Source organism: Protomyctophum parallelum, assembly GCF_964188405.1.
Source record: "Protomyctophum parallelum genome assembly, chromosome: 18".
In the NCBI taxonomy this organism is placed as follows: Eukaryota; Metazoa; Chordata; class Actinopteri; order Myctophiformes; family Myctophidae; genus Protomyctophum; species Protomyctophum parallelum.
In genome coordinates this window covers 36,208,913-36,229,506 of record NC_139716.1, presented here as the reverse complement: position 1 = coordinate 36,229,506, position 20,594 = coordinate 36,208,913, and the positions used below count along the sequence as shown (strand labels likewise).

The window sequence follows — 20,594 nt, the reverse complement described above, 5'->3', positions numbered from 1 at the left end:
TCAAATTACCTACCTAGGTTCCATCCTGGAGGCTAATCTTTCCGGTGATAAAATGGCCACCAACGTAATCAAAAAATTCAATCAAAGAACAAGATTCCTTTACAGGATCTCCTCACTGGTCAGCAAAAACACCTTGAAGACCTTAACAGGAGCCCTCGTACAAGGTTTCTTTGACTATGCATCCACCTCTTGGTACCACAGCACCTCAAAGGCCCTTAAAACAAGGCTCCAGACCTCCCAAAACAAACTGGTCAGGCTCCTACTTGGCCTCAACCCCCGAACCCACCTCACCCCTGCCCACTTTGACAGGCTGGGATGGCTTAGGGTCGTCGACAGAGTACAGCATCTTGCAATGGGTCTGGTCCACAAGATTCGATACACCACCAAGATACCCATGTACCTGTCTAAATACTTCCTTAATGTAAACGAAGTCCACACCCACAACACCAGAGGGAGTGCAACAAACCATGTACAACCCAGATTCGGCACAAACAAGGGACTAAATTATTTTCGCTCCTATGCCACCAAAATGTGGAACGCCCTACCAACAGTCATTAAGACATGTGAATCCCTTGACTCCTTCAAAACCGCTCTCAAAGGGCACCTACGGATGGCTGCAATTCGAAACTGGCCTCTGTAAAATCTGAATCCCCCCCACCCCATTTCCCTCACTGTATATTGTATATTTTCCCAGTGCTTGTATATTTTCCCTTTTTTGCTTCCCATATGATGAATTCCTGTTGTTCTTTAACTACATAGAAATGTCTATTTGTATGTCTCTAAATGGTTGTATGTCTTTAAATGTTTTGATGAATTGAACAATGTGGACCCTGTTGTAAACAAGTGTAATGCTTAATTGGGTCGTCCACTCACAGTTGACAGTCTTTGTATTGAGTTTGTGCTTAAAATGTACTGTAAATTCTACAAACTGTTAATAAATATTTCAATCAATCAATCAATACCCTTGAATGGAACAAATTGAATTTCCCTCTGGGGATATAAAAAAGTACTCCGCTTCAAATTTTCATGTGTCCCTCTCTCTGTGGTCATTTGGCATCATGCTGTTATGAAAATCGATCAACCCTTCATATATTTCTACTTTAAAAAAAGAGATTACAACCTTTAACCTTACTACTACTTTGTACTACTACTACTTAGCAGAGGAAAATATGTAAAAAAAAAAAAAGTTTCATGCAAATTTCATGCACATTTATAATAATTATTACAATACATGAATAATTTACATTTCACAATAATAAATATATTACAGGCATTTACTTACTTTTTTTCAGGGTTGAAGGTCAAAGGTTAAAAATTGTTAAAAATGAGTCCAGGGATTTTTAAGTTGTGTGAATTACTGCCTCTGTGGGGGGGTAGTGTTTCTCTATCTTGTGAACAACATATTTCAACTCTGGATGACTAGTGTGTAGGCCTATGTCTGTACATCTGTAATCCACGTAACTCGAGAACCGTTAGCCCCACGGACTTCAAATTCGACACACACGCTCCACACCACCACAGGGAGTGCAGTGCCCGGTGTTGAGTCGGTTGGACCCACGGTTGTCCAGAACCGCCCCAAAAAGGCCTCTGCCCGGGCTCTGGACCGGGCCCCTGCCCATGGTCCATATATGGAGCTGGCCTGTTCTGACCTCACAGCACTCCATATTTGGGCATGCCTGCCACAGACCTCCATAAGCTGGCCTGTTCTGACATCCCAACACTCCATATTTGGGCATGGCTGACACAGAACTCAATAGGAATAAAGGGGTACAGAGAGACACATACAGAAATCTGACATCATTATGACGTTGGGCATAAAAGGGACAGACGTAATATCTGGGTGGGGCATTCATTTCCAACTTGCATCATTCCAAGAAGGCCAGTGCCCAACGGGTGCCGCTGTAGAGGCCCCACATGCACCTCTAGTTACTTGTGCAAGCAGAGCATGCAAGTATTGTGCGTGTATGCACGTGTATGCTCGGATATATACTGATGTCGATGGTGACGTAAAGATATGTTTCAATGTCGGTTATAACTGGCTGTCGATGGTGACGCAATTAATCTGAAACTTTATTACGTCACCATCGAAAGCCAGTTATACCCCGGCATTGATATATCTTAATTACGTCACCATCAACATCAGTATATATACCTCCGAGCATATGTACATAAAAAAGCCAACCGACTACACAGTATAGTACTTTCAACTTACATACATACTACGTTACCTGTTACCCAACCAATATTGAATAGTGGTCAGTTAATTATCTAATATGACTGCCGTAAAAGCTCTGAACCCAAAGGCCGAGGTGGCCAGGGCACGAGACGCGCTGGCCGTGAACATCAGCGCTGCCCGTGGACTTCAGGACGTGTTGAGAAGTAACCTGGGACCCAAAGGGACCTTGAAGATGCTCGTGTCAGGCTCCGGGGACATAAAGTTGACCAAAGACGGCAACGTCCTGTTGCAAGAGATGCAGATCAAGCATCCCACTGCGTCGCTCATCGCCAAAGTGGCCACGGCGCAGGATGACGTGGCGGGAGACGGGACCACCTCCACCGTTCTCCTCATCGGCGAACTCCTGAAGCAGGCCGACGTGTTTGTGTCGGAGGGCCTCCATCCCAGGATCATCGCTGAGGGCTTTGAGGCCGCGAAAGAGAAGGCCCTTGCCCTCCTGGAGGAGCTGAAGGTGACCAAGGAAATGGACAGGGAGACCCTCATCAACGTAGCACGCACCTCCCTTAGAACCAAGGTCCACGCAGAGCTGGCAGATCTCCTCACAGAAGCTGTTGTAGACGCTGTGCTGGCCATCACCAAACCCAACGAGCCCATCGACCTGTTCATGGTGGAGATTGCGGACATGAGGCACAAGACGGACAACGACACGCAGCTGGTCAGAGGTCTGGTCTTGGACCACGGCGCCAGGCACCCGAACATGAAGAAGAGGGTGGAGGACGCCTACATACTGACCTGCAATGTCTCCCTGGAGTACGAGAAGACGGAGGTCAACTCCGGGTTCTTCTACAACAGCGCAGTCGAGAGGGAGAAGCTGGTGGCCGCCGAGAAGAGGTTTATCCAAGACCGCGTGCAGAAGATTGTCGCCCTGAAGAACGGCGTCTGTCCCGATGGGGACAAGGGCTTTGTCGTCATCAACCAGAAGGGTATCGACCCAAACTCCCTGGACACGCTCGCTAAGGAAGGCATCGTTGCTCTGCGCAGGGCCAAGAGGAGGAACATGGAGCGTCTCACCTTGGCTTGTGGTGGCCATCCTATGAACTCTTTGGATGACCTGTCCCCAGACTGCCTGGGATACGCTGGGCTGGTGTACGAACAAACACTGGGAGAGGAGAAGTACACGTTCCTCGAGAATTGCAGGAACCCTCGCTCTGTGACACTGCTGGTAAAGGGACCCGACACGCACACCCTCACGCAGATCAAAGACGCTGTCAGGGACGGCCTGCGGGCGGTCAAGAACGCCATCGAAGATGGTAGTGTAGTGTCGGGAGCGGGGGCGTTCGAGGTGGCAGTAGCGGACGCTTTGGTCGCTTACAAGCCCAAGGTGAAGGGCAGGGCCCAGCTTGGCGTCCAAGCCTTCGCCGAAGCTCTCCTGATCATTCCCAAGGTGCTGGCCCAGAACGCAGGCTACGACCCGATGGAGACTCTGGTCAAGCTGCAGATTGAGCACAAAGAGTCGGGGCAGCTGGTGGGGGTCGACCTCGACACAGGCGAGCCTATGGTCTCAGGGGAGGCAGGCGTGTGGGACAACTATAACGTCAAGAGACAGCTCCTCCATTCATGCACTGTAATCGCTACCAATATCCTGCTAGTGGATGAGATCATGAGAGCCGGAATGTCGTCTCTCAGAGGTTAACGGTCGTTCTCGAAAGTTAACGGTCGTGAACCAAAAAAAATATTCTTGGAACTTATTGCTGAAGGACTTGCCCTATATCAATTAACTTAATGATTAAGGTGTCGGCAAGCCACACAAAAAAATAAAACAGATACTCGCCAAAACCGAGACCACCGAATGGCCTGCTCATTCCATTCAAGTGTACTCTCGGGACCTCTGACCAAGAAAGTGTAGAGGCCACTCACATGGGCGAGCGACAACTATAGAGGTCACATGGTTTTCACGCATCCGCTGTGTCGTGGCCTGCCCCCCTTCCTCCTTACCCGTGCCTCCCCTTCTCCCCCAGCGTATCCGGCACGTTGCCACACACAAATCTGTGGGTGGCCCCTAGGCCTCAAACCAGGGAGCCACTCCGTTCCCTTTTTTGTTTGTTTGTATATTTTATTCTGACAAAAAAAACCTCAAGCACAGAACACATATCTAACAATATAACAAGAAAATAAAACTGTTTTTAAAAGGAACACGTGGGGGGAACGAGCCATAGTGTCTTTTTTTTTTACACACCATTATAATGTTCTTATTTGTTCACAAGACCCAATCATTGAATGAAAAGTTCTCAAGACTCCAGGTTTTCTTCAGAATATGTATGACACTTTTGTACATACAATACAATACAATACATTTGTCACACTATGGCATATATTACGAGTCTGACTATTACTAGTGGTTCTCAAATGTTTTATTTTTGCAAGGACCCCCTTAACTCTGAGAGTGTCAAACTCACAGATTCATTTCCAAAGTGATCACATTATTTTGACACACACTACCTTGTGATTGTCCTCATCAGATATGAACTCAAAAGTGAGTTTCCGGAAGTAAAAAAAACCCAAATAAACAATTCCTTTTATTCATATGGCATTTTATTTTATTGTATTATCAGCTATGATGTTTCTACACTGGACTGCTAGTCCAGTGTAGAAAAGGTACTCAATTGTCACTAAAAATAACTACCAGTCACACTATGCCATACTTACTTTAATAAACATAACATAACATAAAATAATTTTCCAAATATTCTCATGAAAATAATCAGTTGTTTTATGGTATGAATAGAATAGAATGAATAGAATACAATAGGAGGATTAATCAGGAGCGTGGATTTGTTCCAGGTTTAGAACTCTCAATATAAACATTTTCTGAAACATCAATGAATGGGATTTGTGAAAAAAACATGGCAGGGACAGTTGCCAGAAAAATTGAATTATACATAAATAAAGTAATTCGTTAATTATGTTTTTATGCTGTTGTTTATTCTTCCTTTTTGACGGGCATATATTCAGCTATTAGTGTAGATTTCCATCTTACACAATGAATGGAGAATATACGTCATATGTGGACGAGCAAATCGGCTATTCCTGACCTACACAAAGTTTACACAAAGAATTGACATGTGTCTGAGCAAATGATAGCAATTCTTTCATAATTTATTCTTAGGCTATTGTTTTTGTAGGCCTTTTTTAATTTTGGGTGCAAAGCACTTTTAGTTTCACTTTATGTATGAAAAGGTGCTATAAGAAATAATAAAGATTATAATCTAGTAAATTGTCAATTGACACAGGGGTGAAAAATGGGTTACAAAATCGTGGGATAAAAAATATATTAAGAAAAAAAAAGCACACACAGTAAGCTTGCACTCGTATCAGGGACATCCAGCTTCCGCTGAATCACCTCCGTACTAATACAAGCTTACTATGCACACCTTTTTTGATGTGGTTGTGCAGCTGTGCCTGGTTGCCCTTCCGAAGCCTCGGCCATACAGCCTGAGCTATACAGCCTCTGGTCCGGCTAAACCACCATACAGAACTACACAACTGTAAGCCTGCAGAAACAGATATTTATGGGTCTCTATCTGGACAGTACTGTCGGTCATGGTGTCAATTGGGAAAACTAAATGTGAAAAGGATTTTGTGTAAATCCAGGCAAGATTTTCCACATTATTGCATTGTTGAGGAAACAGCATTTGATAATTAAAAAAAGTAAGAAAATACAAAAAAGTTAGTAATGCACAAATGCATGTTGGGTAACCGGGTAGGCATTGTGTGAGTGAGGATTGGTGGAACAGATTACAGCACTTCCTGCCTGGCTCCCCACCCACCTCTTGAAGAGTTTACTTTCGTTATTGGCCCAGTAACAGTTTTCTGACCGTTGGATGAAGTAATCTTTAAGATTACCCCACTTACATTGTTGTCGTTATCTACGCTGCTGCATTGTCTAAAGGAAGCCAAAAATGTACCTGCATGTACACAATAAAGTACAACCTTGAATCTTGAACCTTAAGTAAAAGTAGCAATAACACAGTACTTAAGTTAAAGTTCTGCATTCTACATTTCAAAAGTATTTAGCATTAGCCTATGCAGAATCATAACGAAGAGTCAGTGAGCACTTTGGGGGGAGAAGAGTGCGGGCACTGGGCACCAGCAGGAAGACCGTGCATCATAATGCATAAATGTTGGCAGTTGCTGGAGTGCTATTTTTATTTATTTATTTTTACCTGCAAGTGAGTCACACGTACACTCACTATAGTCCGATGTAGTATCCTATAGCATGCTGCTATGTTGTCGTTGGAAAGTGATTGATTGAACCAAATCAATGGACCATAATGGAAACAAGCTTCTGCTTTTTTGTGTATAGTCCATGTTGGCGTTTAAAAAAAGATTATGACACTGTAATTTCTTAAACTGCCAATAAAGTATTCTATCTATCTATCTATCTATTGAATACATTATTAACAGTTTGCATGGGCAGACAGACACACGGAAGTACAGTAGTCTGTGAAAAGGATGAATCCAAGTAAGCCCATTGGCTTGTTTCCATTGGGGTCCTCGACGTGTACTCAATTTATAAAAAGTCACACCCGTGTGAACAAAGTGAGTTGTGCAATTCCGTGTTGGGGTTCCCAGAAGTTCCAGACTCACAGGATCGTGGCCAGTGTGCCGGCCTGCTTTCCGGCGAGCCGCCCTGCGTCTGAAACGGCTGAGAAATGACAGAGTTACCGTGTGGGGGTTGAGGCCTTGTTCAACAGTCTAATGGTAGCCAGGCATGGAAACAGCATTGTGAGCTTGCTATTTTCGCCTTGTGTTCGTTCGACTATTATGACATGTCCAGAACAGGGAAGTTATAGGGTTCATGTGGTTGACCCAGATATGTCAAGTAGCTAAAGGCAAAGACCTGTGGTGGAAAGTAAGTACAGTACTCAAGTACAATATCAAGGTACTTACCATACTTGTACTTGTATCTACATCTATTAATTCAGCTCATGTGTTCCTTCACTGCTACCTACTGTCCGGTTATTGAGCCAACACTGCCACCTACTGGCTATTTTTCATTTGTAGTCACACCAGATTATCAAACATTTGAATAGAATAAATGTTCAAAAATAAATATTTAACTTCAATTTATACCGTATGCTATGTTGTATTTCAGTGTACATTTAACCACTTAAATGTGAAGCAACTGAAATATAAACTAGTGTGAGGGTAAAGTATTTCAGACCAAATTTAGACCTGGAACATCAAATGATTACAGTTGAATTCACCTGTAGAATAATAATAATATAATATAAGCCTTAGGCCTACATGTTTAAAGCAGCACTATGTAACTTTTTTCTTCTACCCCGGATTTAATAAAATACAACAACCACATAACTTATATTGTATTAACATACTCTACCATACCGATTGGACACAATTACATTACAGGTTAGTGAGGCTTAGGCAGTAGCACTACAGATTAGTGTTCCAGGAATTTAGAACCACTGAATAGCTACAATCAAATATTGGTAGTCTGGTAAAATAGTCTGGTCAAACAGAACATTTGCTAGTCATTCAGCCTCCACTGAACTTATTCACATATTCATTCAAACTTACTATGGGTGTGACATTTTTGGTGTAGGTTTGTGTTTCAAGCTGATTCAGGCTCACCACAGCGATACCACAACTGCTTCACATTTTATATTTTGTGTAGACAGTTATACAGTATATGGGTCTCTATCTGGACAGCACTGTCGGTTATGGTGTCAATTGGGAAAAGTAAATGTTAAAAGGATTTAGTTTAACACCAGGCAGATTTTTCACATTATTGCATTGTTTCATAAATTGACCGCAGATTGCTGGGCGAGCGCTGGCGTTTTGGCATGGGGGGGGTCAGATCAACATATGGAATGAATTTTGTATTGGCCATATATGGAGTGTGTTTTAAGTGTAGAGGGGTTTGATGAGGTCAGATCAACAAATGGATTGTCAGAACAGGTTAGCTCCATATATGGAGATCTAAGGATGGCAGCGGGGGAAGTGTATTGAGTGTACAGGGTTTGATGAGGTTTGATGCTGCCGGGCACGGCTGCACAAGGGGGCGGGCCCGTCTAGAGTTTAAATGGACAGGTATCAGTCAAAAGGGAGACATCGAAGAGGAAGGATGGATGGGGTTAAGATCAACATATGGAATGTCAGAACAGGTCAGCTCCATATATGGAGATCTAAGGGTTTGAGGTGAGATGTAGATATGCATATCTAGGTGATGATCCAGTCTTCTCCATGTACAGTATGGCTATCCAGGGTTTGATGAAGTCAGTGTCGTGATCTTCATATATGGAGACGGCCATATATAGTGCCGTATATAGAACGTCGCAGTCCCACCCCCTTTCAGAACGACGAGTGGCCCAGGAAATGAATCCCGATGCATTTTGCCCATAGGCTTTTCTTAAAGTATTTATTTAAAGACGGTTACGCCGCGGACAAAGCCAACTCGGATCGTGACAAATCATGACAATGAACACAATATTTTGGGCCGATCAAATCATTAGAAAGAAGAAAATAAAGACAGGAGACAACACTATTTGTTTTGTTTGGCTCAAAACATAGTGTCGTAACCGTCTTTAAATAAATACTTTAAGAAAAGCCTATGGGCAAAATGCATTGGGATTCATTTCCTGGGCCACTCGTCGTTCTGAAAGGGGATGGGACTGCGACACTCTATAGTGTGACCATATATGGAGGTGTGAGGTTTTCATAGTAAACTGCGACCTATGGTCGCAAAAAAAGATGTCCATTTAAACTCTAGACAGGCCTGCCCCAAAGTTATTAGTGCAGCCGTGCCTGTGCCCTGCAGCCGGCCGTGCAAACTAGAGTTCTTAACAGGCCCGAAAATTAAGATCTTACCCCTCATGCCCTGCATGCTCGCCCAGCAGTCTGCTGTCACCCAGGCAGATATGTTGATCTGAAACCCCATTCCAAAGTGCCAGCGCTCGCCCAGCAGTCTGCTGTCACCCAGGCGGATGCGTGCACGGCACGGTCGCTTCTCGCCCTCAGGCGTCTTACTGGTTAGTAAAAGTAGAAATAGCACAGTGTAACAATACACATATTAAAAGTAGCTTGTATAGCATTATGCAGAATCAATTGGATAGATAGTTAGAGATCATTTTAATGACTGTAGGTACTGATGGGTATATTAAAGTGCCACTATGTAACTTTAAATTAAAAGAAAGAAAGAAAGAAAGAAAGAAAGAAAGAAAGAAAGAAAGAAAGAAAGAAAGAAAGAAAGAAAGAAAGAAAGAAAGAAAGAAAGAAAGAGGGGGGAAAGTCATTCCAAACCTATATTGAAACCTACTATACATTCAATACTTCATCTCCAATCCATACTTCATCCAATTGAAACATCAAATAGTTACAGTTCACATAGAGAATATATATTATTTTTTAAATGAAACCACTAAACCTGTAACCTCGCGTCAGCAGGCTTTCCACCTCGGATGAAAACTAAACTGAACTGGGAACCACACACACAGGTGGCGATAGGCAACATTTCACAACCATGCCTAGAATGGATTCTCTGTTGAGCATGCGCGAAACACGCTGACCCGGAACTCTACTGATGGTTGTGTTTTGTTTACATTCTGGTCCATTCTATTCTGATGAAGACTGAGGAATACAAGTGAATACCTGTAGGCTGTACAAGTGAAACATCTAGAATGATACTAATAAATCACTTAAAATGTGTAAGATCGAGTCTCTTAAGTCGTCGGTAAATTAATAATTGGCGTCGGATCAGAGAGAATATGTGTTTTTTTGGGGAAAATACAGCTGAAGCTTGGTCAGTGTTTGTCTTTGTCAGACAGCGAGCGCCACCCGGCGGCTGCGGAGCGATGCAACCTGTTCCAGAGAGCTAGACGGGCTACAAACACAACAAACTGAATCCACACATCATTCAAACGACTTACAGCAGGTTGGTTAAATAAAACACACTGCCAGTGGACAGTGGTATTACGTATTACGCATTGTACATTTCATTTCACACAGTACATAATAATCTACACTGTTGCACGGTTGCACCACACATAACATAACCCAAACTAGAGTAGGACGTCTAAAAGATGAGACAGAAAGTCACAGAAAACGGAATGCGACATGAATGCCCTGCTGGATGTTTCTGTGTCTCTGTAAACCACCTACAGGGTGCCCAGTGCCCACATCTTTTTGACTTTGACCAGCTCAACAACATCTACCCCACCAGCCACCAGTAAACGTATCCCATTGCTGAAAATAGTTAAATATAAAAAGATATAGGCCTATAGTAATTTTTTACCTGAGGGGGCTTTAGAATAATGGTCTGTCTGTCCTACATGATACCATGGGCAGTGTTGCCAGATTTAGCGAGAGGAATAATCACCAGGTGTACTACAACAAGCCCAAAATAAGTGACTATAGGGCCATGCCATGATCATCAATATATATTGGATAAAATAAACATTTACATTATAGAAACAAGCCCCAAACTTCCAATTATATTTATATTATATTTATTATATAATATATTAATTATATAACAAGCATTGCTTATAATAAGCAGACTTGGCAACACTGGCCGTGGGTGATGACAATGATTCATATCTTTGAGCGGTGCAACCACTCCTACAACCAGCAAACCAGCAATGTCCGTATCTGTGTATCTGAGCACCAGTATATGACTAATTAGTACCAGTAGGGGGTGCCAGAAACAGAGAGAGAGATAGTGCTGCTCTGTTGCCAGCTAGAGAGAGAGAGAGAGAGAGAGAGAGGGAGGAGGGGGGGAGTTGCACCACTCAGTTCACACGGGTGTGATTTTATGTTTCAACACACTCTGTGGTCATGATGCCACAATGCATGGGACGCTAAATGCAACTTTGTTTTATTTCAAGGACCCCAAGTTCTGGTATGGATCCCAATAACTCTTGAGTGTGTACAAATGGAACCAACTGTATATTGTCCCATTTGATTCAATTTGTACTTTCTCAGCAATTTGAAAGGGTCCCATTTGGTTCCTAACTAGTCTCACGTAGGCAGACAACTATTCCATGAGCTCCGAATGCTAGAGTCTGGAGCCCCAAATTGTGGGAGGCAACAGTCTGGCCACACAAGACTAGTTAGTAGTTCCTAACTATCAATAATTTAGCTGGGAACATCTACAATGGTGACCAGTGGAGCGAGCCCTTCCGTGAGAGACTCCAGAGTGCAGCTTGATAACAATACGGCAGAAAACTGATTTTTTCAATTCAACAGTAAGACTTACAATACATTACATAATGGTAAAAGCTCCAGCAGCAGCAAACGGAGATTGCGTGCACGCGTCCGCCTGGGTGACGGCAGAGTGCTGGGCGAGCGCTGGCGCTTTGGCATGGGGGGGTCAGATCAACATATGATTGAATTCTGCATGTATGAATTCTGTACTGGCCATATATGGAGCATGTCTTGAGTGTACAGGGTTTGATGAGGTCAGATCAACATATGGAATGTCAGAACAGGTCAGCTGCATATGGAGATCTAAGGGTGGCAGCAGGGGCAGTGTCTTGACTATTGAGTGTACAGGGTTTGATGAGGTCTGGCCATATATGGAGCGTGTCTTGAGTGTACAGGTTTTGATGTCAGATCAACATAATATGGAATGTCAGAACAGGTCAGCTCCATATTTGGAGATCTAAGGGTTTGAGGTCAAATGTAGAGTTGCTGGCCGGCTCCATATATGCAGATCTAGGTGATCCAGTCTTCTCCATGTATGGCTATGCAGGGTTTGATGAGGTCAGTGTCGTGATCTTGCTACATGGAGAGGGCCATAATATGGTGGTCGTGTCATGACGTGTCATGAGCCGTGATACCATGGAGGCATGACTGACGGGCAATGCAGATTTTCATATTAACCTCCGACCTATGGCCGTAATATACATACTAGCATAGATAGATAAATAAATGTCAGCAGGCTATACAGCTTATTGTGTGTGTGTGTGTGTGTGTGTGTGTGTGTGTGTGCGCGCGCGCGCGTGTGTGTGTGTGTGCGAGAGCAGCATTATGGAGACAGCTTTTGTCATGGAGTGTGTGGAAGAGGAGCTGGAGCCAGTGCAACACGAAGATGAGCTCGAAGATGTTGATGAGCTCAATCCTGGTGCGTATGCATATCTCTGCTGTCTGGAAGAAACCACCTAACTCCAAAATGTTCATTTTTCAGGAAAAATAAAGAATAACAAAACATCCAGCTCAAGTTGACTTAGTTAGAAGGTTTTTGTGCTTTTTTAATACTTTTCATTAGTTGAATATATGTTTTAACCAACACACATACGTTAAGGGTGTTCACTTCAATAGCATCGATTTATGACAAAATAAAAATACAAAAAAATCAAAAAATGGAGTTAGGTGGTGTCTTCCGGACAGCAACGATATGTAGCTCACTATGGACACCGACTGAGTGTAGGGGTTGTAAGACTTAATTGAGCTAATCAATTATAATATGATGAAATTATTGATAGGCAACAATGTCTTATGCAGGGCTCAATGTACTCCGAAAAAATGCACACAAAGTGCACAAAGACCTGCACACCGTCTGCACTTGCAATACGAACTTTATTGAGGCAACATTTCGGTCAAAGACGCCTGAAGAACAAATTATTGATGAAAAAACTATTGATGAAAAAAATATATATAGCCTAATAGCAAAAATTGCAGATATACAAGCTCACAATGTTTTGCTGGTAGATCCTACACGAGGCCTACATGCGCCATCCAAGGTCAGAACTTTGTTCGGACCGGGTAGGTTATTAACTACAAAATGAGGTCAAGAAGAACTTCAGATGGGCGGTCGGTCTCAGAAGTTTCTTCCGATGCTCCTGCACACCTGACTGTCCATCAGTGTTGATTTCGTCGACTAAAACTATGACGAAAAATGTTTGTCGACTATTTTTTTCACTGACGAAAACTAAATACAATCTAAAGAAAACTAGGCTATGGTGACAATTTCGTCAACAAAACTAGACTAAAATGTTATAGGGAGGGACTAATGGAGAGAGTCATTTTGTTTGCGAGCTTGTAGATGTAAAGTGTAAAATCAGGCATTATGACGGCATCAAGGCCCGCCAAAACACATTTTAGTCGACAAAATCATCTGTAGATTTGGTCGACTAAAATTTTACGATATATAGTCAACTAAAACTAGACTAACAATAAAACATTTCATATGACTAAAACTAAATTAAATTTGTATACTACTTCAGTATACAAATATACTGAAGGGAAGAGACAGAGTGATTGGATTCCCCAAAATGTGCGGCAACAGGATAATTCATGTTCTTGCACCTAATGGTGCTGTGGTGCTCTGCTATACAAGGCTTTAAGTTAACGGGTAGTCATACCCACATATGCCTTGCCACACGGGCGTGTAAGTAACTAAATTACTACTTTTGTTGTACAGGTGATTACACCTCTGATGGGGATGACAAAATCAACACTACTGTCCGTACTAGTTCACACAGTGCGATTGGTCAGGCGTTGGGTTGGCCGTGTTATATTTATTTTTGTTTACGCATTCTTCCCCACAGCTTTCCTACCAGTGCAGACGCTGCGAAACGGCAGCAGAGAACAAACGGAACGAAGAACAAAGCTGAGCGCGATGGACGTGTTTGAAGTGGCATTATCCGAGGAGGTCAGGAAGTACAAACACCTCTACAATAGCTCCCTGAGGGACCACAAAGACAGCCGGGCGGTAAACAGTTCGTGGACGGAGATCGCGGACACTCTTTCCGCCGACGCAACGTATTGCAGGAAAAGGTGGCAAAACCTACGAGACAAATTCACCAAGGCGCGTCGGAGGATGATGACCTGGAGACGACGTCCAGGTGGCAGGAACAGGGTTCCAGTGCTGTACACAGTGCTCCGGTGGCTCGATTGTCACATCAAACCCAAACCATCAATGAAAATGACCATCTCCCAAGCCGAGGTAAGCCGTTTCTGTTATTAGGTCATGTTTAACAGACCGCCAAGTTAACCTGAGACTATTCTCATAAGATGTCATGTCAAGGACGTTTTCTTTTCTTTGTTTCTAAAATAGAATATCTACAAGCTCTTCTCTTATAGCTTCTCCATGTCAAGCTATATCTAAAAATTCATGTAGACAGGAAAATTACATCGGTTAAATTACACCACTATCCTTGGCTAAATGCTTGAAACACCTTTGCCACCTTGTGGGTGCATACAGACATACAGGCAAGAATTATTATTAACAAAAAAACATCACCACTGAGGGTGGATTAGTTAGAAACATTATGAAAAGATTGTGTTGTGTAGTAGTATCCTTTTAGGATCTTGAGGTTTTGTTAAAACACTCTTGTTTTTATTTTGCCCCCCCACACCACACACAGTTTGTCTTGAAGCAAGAGCAGCCGTCCCCAAGCTACCAGCCCATCTCCCCGTCCACCGATCTAGAGCTGGAGTTGTCTGCGGTGAACGAGGATGAATTTGACTACCCCGCAATGGACCCGCCGTGTCCAGCACCGTCTCCCGTCCCGACTCCAGCTCCATCGATCCCTATTCCTGATCCGCCCCCAACTGCTCCTCTGCGTCCACCTCCAACAACACCCACTCCCGCTGCAAGTTCTCGTCCTGTTCCTTCTCCACTCCCAGCTCCATCTCCGTCTCCAACTGATGACGCCGCTTCATGTCCCGGTCCTTCCACTACTTCATGTCCTGGTCCTTCCACTACTTTGTGTCCTGGTCCTTCCACTACTTCGTGTCCTGGTCCCTCCACTCCTTCATGTCGTGGTCCAAGTGCCGATCGTTCCGTTCCAAGGTCAAGGAAGCGGAAGAGGACCTCAGAGCCAGAAGGCCTCAATTACCAAAGTCTTTTTGCTGCTCTCGACCAAAGGAGGGCAGAAAGGGAGGCGACTATGGAAGCCGGACGGGAGAGAAGAACTGCCGTCATTGGAAGACTGCTGGAACAACGGGACGAATGTGACAGATACGTCCTTCACGTGGCGGACTTCATGAGGTCTCTGCCATCGGACCATCTGTCCGAGTTTAAGTTTAAACTACAGAACCTCATGCGTGAGACCGAACAGGCAGTGAAAAATGAAGTTGTGGAGAACGGATTCGCTGCAGTTAAAGGAAACGGGCATCAGAACGGGGAAGAAAGGTGATTTAACTGACTTTGAGCGTGGCGTGGTTGGTGTGGTGCGAGTATTTCAAAAACTGCTGATCTACTCGTATCTTTCACTCACAACCACTTCTAGGGTTTACAAAGAATGATGCAGTGAAAAACAAAACAAAAAAACAGTGAGCAGAAGTTCTGTTTTGGCAAAAATGCCTTGTCATTGATATTCTCTAACGGTGAGGCATTTATTGATCATATTAATGATAAAAGATGTTTTCAGTAAAGTCAACCTGTAACATGACAAGTACACATCAAGACTGGGTTTTGCTAGTGTGTGTGAGATGCCCCTTCTTTGTTATAGAAGAGTGCCAAGGTATGACAGGGGTTCCCAAATGTTTTAGCTTGAGACCCAAAGGAGAAATGTGTTGTCTCCTAAGGACCCAAACGAGTGAAAATAGCCGATCTACAAGTTCACAACGAGCTTGTAGATCTGCTAGTTTCACTCATTTTTAGTATAACATTTATGGAATTTCGTATGTATGAAAGATTTGTTGTTGAGGAGTTTTTAAATATTGAGATTTTCTTTTAAATCTTTTAAAATAACAATTTAAATATTTTCTTGTGACCCATAAAAATTGGTCTGCGACCCAAATGTGGGTCTGAACCCATTGGTTGGGAAACATCGAGTTAAGGTATTGAAAATAGCTGATCTACAAACTTGTAGATCGCCAATTTATGAAAGTTCTAGTTTTAGTTCAGTTTGTTCTGTGTTTTGGGAATACAAGGTTTCCACCCAACAGTAAATGATATATTTAACTGACATTGTATACTGACAGTTGGAGTTCTCAACCTTTTGGGCTGGGGACCCCCAAAAATAATGGCCACATGTCTTGCAGCAGGAGACAATTTGGACAAGTTAATTATACCATTACTCTACGTCTGATTGACGTAACATACTGCCTGCAGGTACAGTATAACTTGTCATTGCTCTCTGTCAGTGTGAAAGCCATACTGTAGCTATTTTGACTCTAGGATAAAGGAGGAGGTAAAGAGAAATGTAAACTGTGCCAAGTGGAAGTAAATAGTGTTTCTCCTTACATAACACATGGCTTGGTTGAGAGGGGGGAACAATATGTATTATTATAATATCTTTTTCTTATCCTGCAATATTTACACTACACCGGAATGTTGTTCATTTGTAAATAGTATATACTGTACCAATAAATTATTTTATGAAATGAACCGTTTTTTTTTTTGTTTTTTTTTAAATGTTATAAAATAAATACAGTATTTCTGTGCTGATGAGCCGAAGGAGACCAGGGAAGATCATTCAGCTTTAAACACAATGAATCAATGAATGAACATTGAGGAACAAATATTGCCATTGTGGCAAAAGCTTTGTTCTAAATGTTGCACTGAAGCAGCACATGAAGACCCGTACAGGGTAGCTGCACAGTTTGTGACAAAAGCTCTGCTCAAAGCAGAAGCCTGAACAATCACATTAAGAGCATTCACGTGAATAAATGACAAATTTCAGACACTAAAGCAGAGAAATCAAACAATGTAAGGAGATAGAAATTATGCATGCACATTAACAATGTAATATAAAGTAACTAAAAATCACACCTGTGTGAAGTGAGGGGCGCTAATATATTAAACTCATGTTGATTTGTGATGTTAAACAAACGGTGCCAACACAAACATTAAACGCCATTAACAATAAAGAGACAATCTGACGTAATGAGGCACATTATGACATAAAGTTTCCCTTCATTGTCAATGGCGTTTACAAACAAACTTTGAACTAAAGACAAACATTAAACCTGTGTAGGCCTATAGGAGGAAAGTAAGCCACTAAATAATAGGAATGTCATTTTTGTATCGGGATATGATGCAGTATAAAACAAAAAGGCTTTTAATTTCATGACAAAGCAATGTACGTAGATTCGACAGTTTGGTGTTTGCTCCATTGAAATTATTATCCGCTATCTTCGCTGAAGGTTCACCTCAGAATACAGACACTCTTGATCCAGAGCGACTTACATTAAGCAAAAACAAAAGCATGGCATACATCACATATATAAAAAGTAGTTATCATGAATCATGTATAAACTAAGAACGTAACAGTGTAGTATCTATGTCAACTATACTATACAATATTATATACAATATACATGTGTACTATAAAGTGCTATGACTACATAAAATGCAATTCTAGTGCTGTCTACGTAACAAGCTATAAGTCTGTCTAAAATACTATCTAAGTCTACATAAAGTGCTATCTAAGGGGCTAGGCTAGGGCAAGTGCCTAAACAACATCAAGTTCCCTAAACATTGAACTCCTTAGACTTGGCCGCCGGGGCTATAGCACCCTTCAAAAAGGTGAAATTTGTACAAAATCTCATTCACCCTGCAGCCATAGCATAGTTTGGGCTGAAACTATGATCGACAAGGAAGCATGCAGTCACTATATATGCACCACTATATCAAGACAACCACAACTTTACTGTTTGTAATATCGTTAGAATTGAAATAAATCACACTTGTGTAAAGTGAGCAGTGCCCTTCATCATGATGATGTGTGACACATGACGTCACAGCTGGGGGAAGGGCATTCTTTTAGTCAAGAATTTAAAACATTGAGGGTGTTACTATCAGTATGGTAATACAGCTCAAGGGTTACATAAGACAAAAAAGGTTGGGAACCACTTCTCTCGTTGACTCGGGAGCTGATGGTCCGTAATCGGGCGTTCTAGCTTCCTGGACATTTAGCCTTTAGTTTGAAATCTGACTGAGATGCTCTTTCCTGGGGAAGAACTCTCCAATCTGTACACATCATCCCACTTCCTCTATCTCGCACAAATACACTGAGGCGTCAGACGACCAGCACCTGAACCCAGGGTAGAAGGGTTCCAAGAATGTGGATTGTACATTGTAGAGGTGTGTCCACGTGGCAGGGGAAACTCTGTAGAAGGACATAGTGCCAGCGGGCATGTCCAGATACACTCCTACTCTGTTGGAGCCAGAGGGACAGACGGGAAGTTCAGTCATATTCCCGTTGTGATTGACTTTGTAAAAGTTCCCATGGGAACCATCATTACATAATAGATACCAGGACTTTGTCACCGATATAGAAACCACTCCGCTCCACTCTACCTCCCAGTAGCAGCGTCCAGTCAGACCCTCTCTACACCGAACCTCCGGCAAATAGACAAATCTGTGACAAGGATAAGACTGGTTGTTTGCCACACGTGTCACCTTTCTGTCACTCTCAGACAGAGCAAGGTAGGGGTTTACCGTTGCGGGGTCCAGCGTGAGTTTGTGCGCATGTGATGACAACAACTTCCTCTCTTCCTGCTTGATCTTCTGCTCTGCAGAGAGAAAACATTCTGCCATATGTTCCTTTCCTTTTACGAGTTGGAGTCTCTCCTCCTCCCATGTTGTGTCTTCCAAAGCTTCCTTTTCTTGAAGTAGATGGAGTCTCTCCTGCTCCGATTGGTCAGCCAAAGCTTCCTTTTCTTGAATAAGATGGAGTCTCTCCTCCTCCGATTGGTCAGCCAAAGCTTCCTTTTCTTGAAGTAGATGGAGTCTCTCCTGCTCTGATTGGTCAGCCAATGCTTCCTTTTCTTGAATAAGATGGAGTCTCTCCTGCTCCCATTGGTCAGCCAAAGCTTCCCTTTCTTGAATAAGATGGAGTCTCTCCTCCTCCCATTGGTCAGCCAAAGCTTCCTTTTCTTCAATAAGATGGAGTCTCTCCTGCCCCGATTGGTCAGCCAAAGCTTCCTTTTCTTGAAGTAGATGGAGTCTCTCCTCCTCCCATTGGTCAGCCAAAGCTTCCTTTTCTTGAATAAGATGGAGTCTCTCCTCCTCCCATTGGTCAGCAAAAGCTTCCCTTTCTTGAATAAGATGGAGTCTCTCCTCCTCCCATTGGTCAGCCAAAGCTTCCTTTTCTTGAATAAGACGGAGTCTCTCCTGCTCCGATTGGTCAGCCAAAGCTTCCTTATCCTGAATAAGATGGAGTCTCTCCTCCTCCCATTGGTCAGCCAAAGCTTCCTTATCCTGAATAAGACAGAGTCTCTCTTGCTCTGATTTGTCGGCCAAAGCTTCCTTATCCTGAATAAGATGGAGTCTCTCTTGCTCTGATTTGTCGGCCAAAGCTTCCTTTTCTCTAATCAACTGGAGTCTCTCCTCATCCCACGTGTTCTCCAACGCTTCCTTTTCTTGAATCAGTTGGAGTATCTCCTCTTGTTTTTTCCTCTTCTCCCTGCTCAGTTCCTCCTGGAGGGACACGATCACCTCGATTCTACACTTGCTCCGCAGCTGAACGTGCTCCATCTTCTCTTCCATTTTCAGGATCGCGTCCATCACGTCTTGGTTCTTCTGCTCTGCGGCGAGTAACTGCTGTGACAAACCCTCTTTCTCCCTAATGAGCTGGAGTCTCTCCTTCTCCCATTTGTTCCGCTCGTGGAGGAAGTGGAAGCAGAGGAGAAACGGATCTATCAGGAAGATGATCCTTTTCTCCCTAGCTTCCACTTCCAGGCTCTTGATCTCTACGGTCGTCCTCTCTCCCTCCATGCCTTTGAAGGCCTGGTTAATTCCATCTTCATCCACGGCCTTCTGGAGGGTGCTTGGTCTTATTGCTCTTTTCCGCATGTAAGAGTACCCGACCATAAGTGTTACCGCTGCAACACCGGCACTGAAAACCTTCACATTTAACATCTGTAATTAAATTTAGCTAGTTACTTTAATTACAGATGCAACTCTACTAATGGGATGGTGTAATTGTAATGAACCTTTGGTAGTTACTCTAATTATACGTGCAACTCTAACACTGGGTCAGGGCACCACGCTTATATCCTGTGCACTGAGTATTTTGACAACGTCATGATATGGTTTTATATACGATGTCATCATGATATGGCTTTATATCATGTCTTTTGAAATTACTCAGTGTGCCTATATCCGAACGTGCCTCAAGTCTATGGACTTTTAATGTTTGTTTAGAACACTTTTAACAAAACATTGACGTCATGTCATGTGGCAGCCACAGTAGGCACCCATCACTTCACACAAGTTTGATTTCTTTACACTGTCTGTGGCTCTGTAAATTACTGGCTGTGGTCCACTCATAATTCTGACAAACCCATTAATCCAACATCCCAATAGTCGGACAAACTGTACGTTAGTGTGAGGTTATATGGGTTACCGCCAAATGAATGTGTTTGGCCATGGACCCCCATCTGAAAATATTTTGTGCCAGGGACCCCATACAAGATGTGTGTCCCACTCCCAACACCTCGCTAC

General features: G+C 43.0%; 2 protein-coding genes across 2 annotated transcripts; both read left to right on the top strand.

Moving 5' to 3' along the window:
* Nucleotides 1-2,273: 2,273 nt before the first annotated feature.
* On the top strand, nt 2,274-3,869 carry LOC310875844 (T-complex protein 1 subunit zeta-like; the record flags this gene model as incomplete). Its single annotated transcript, XM_083789243.1, has 1 exon — nt 2,274-3,869. One exon carries the CDS (start codon nt 2,274-2,276, stop codon nt 3,867-3,869), a length of 1,596 nt encoding a protein of 531 aa, XP_083645369.1.
* A 5,952-nt stretch (nt 3,870-9,821) lies between these two features.
* On the top strand, nt 9,822-16,458 carry LOC310875567 (uncharacterized protein). Its single transcript, XM_083788847.1, has 3 exons — nt 9,822-10,127; nt 13,744-14,141; nt 14,563-16,458. The coding sequence occupies exons 2-3, from the start codon at nt 13,815-13,817 to the stop codon at nt 15,334-15,336; spliced, it is 1,101 nt and encodes a 366-aa protein (XP_083644973.1). The 5' UTR covers nt 9,822-10,127; nt 13,744-13,814; the 3' UTR covers nt 15,337-16,458.
* Nucleotides 16,459-20,594: the final 4,136 nt, after the last annotated feature.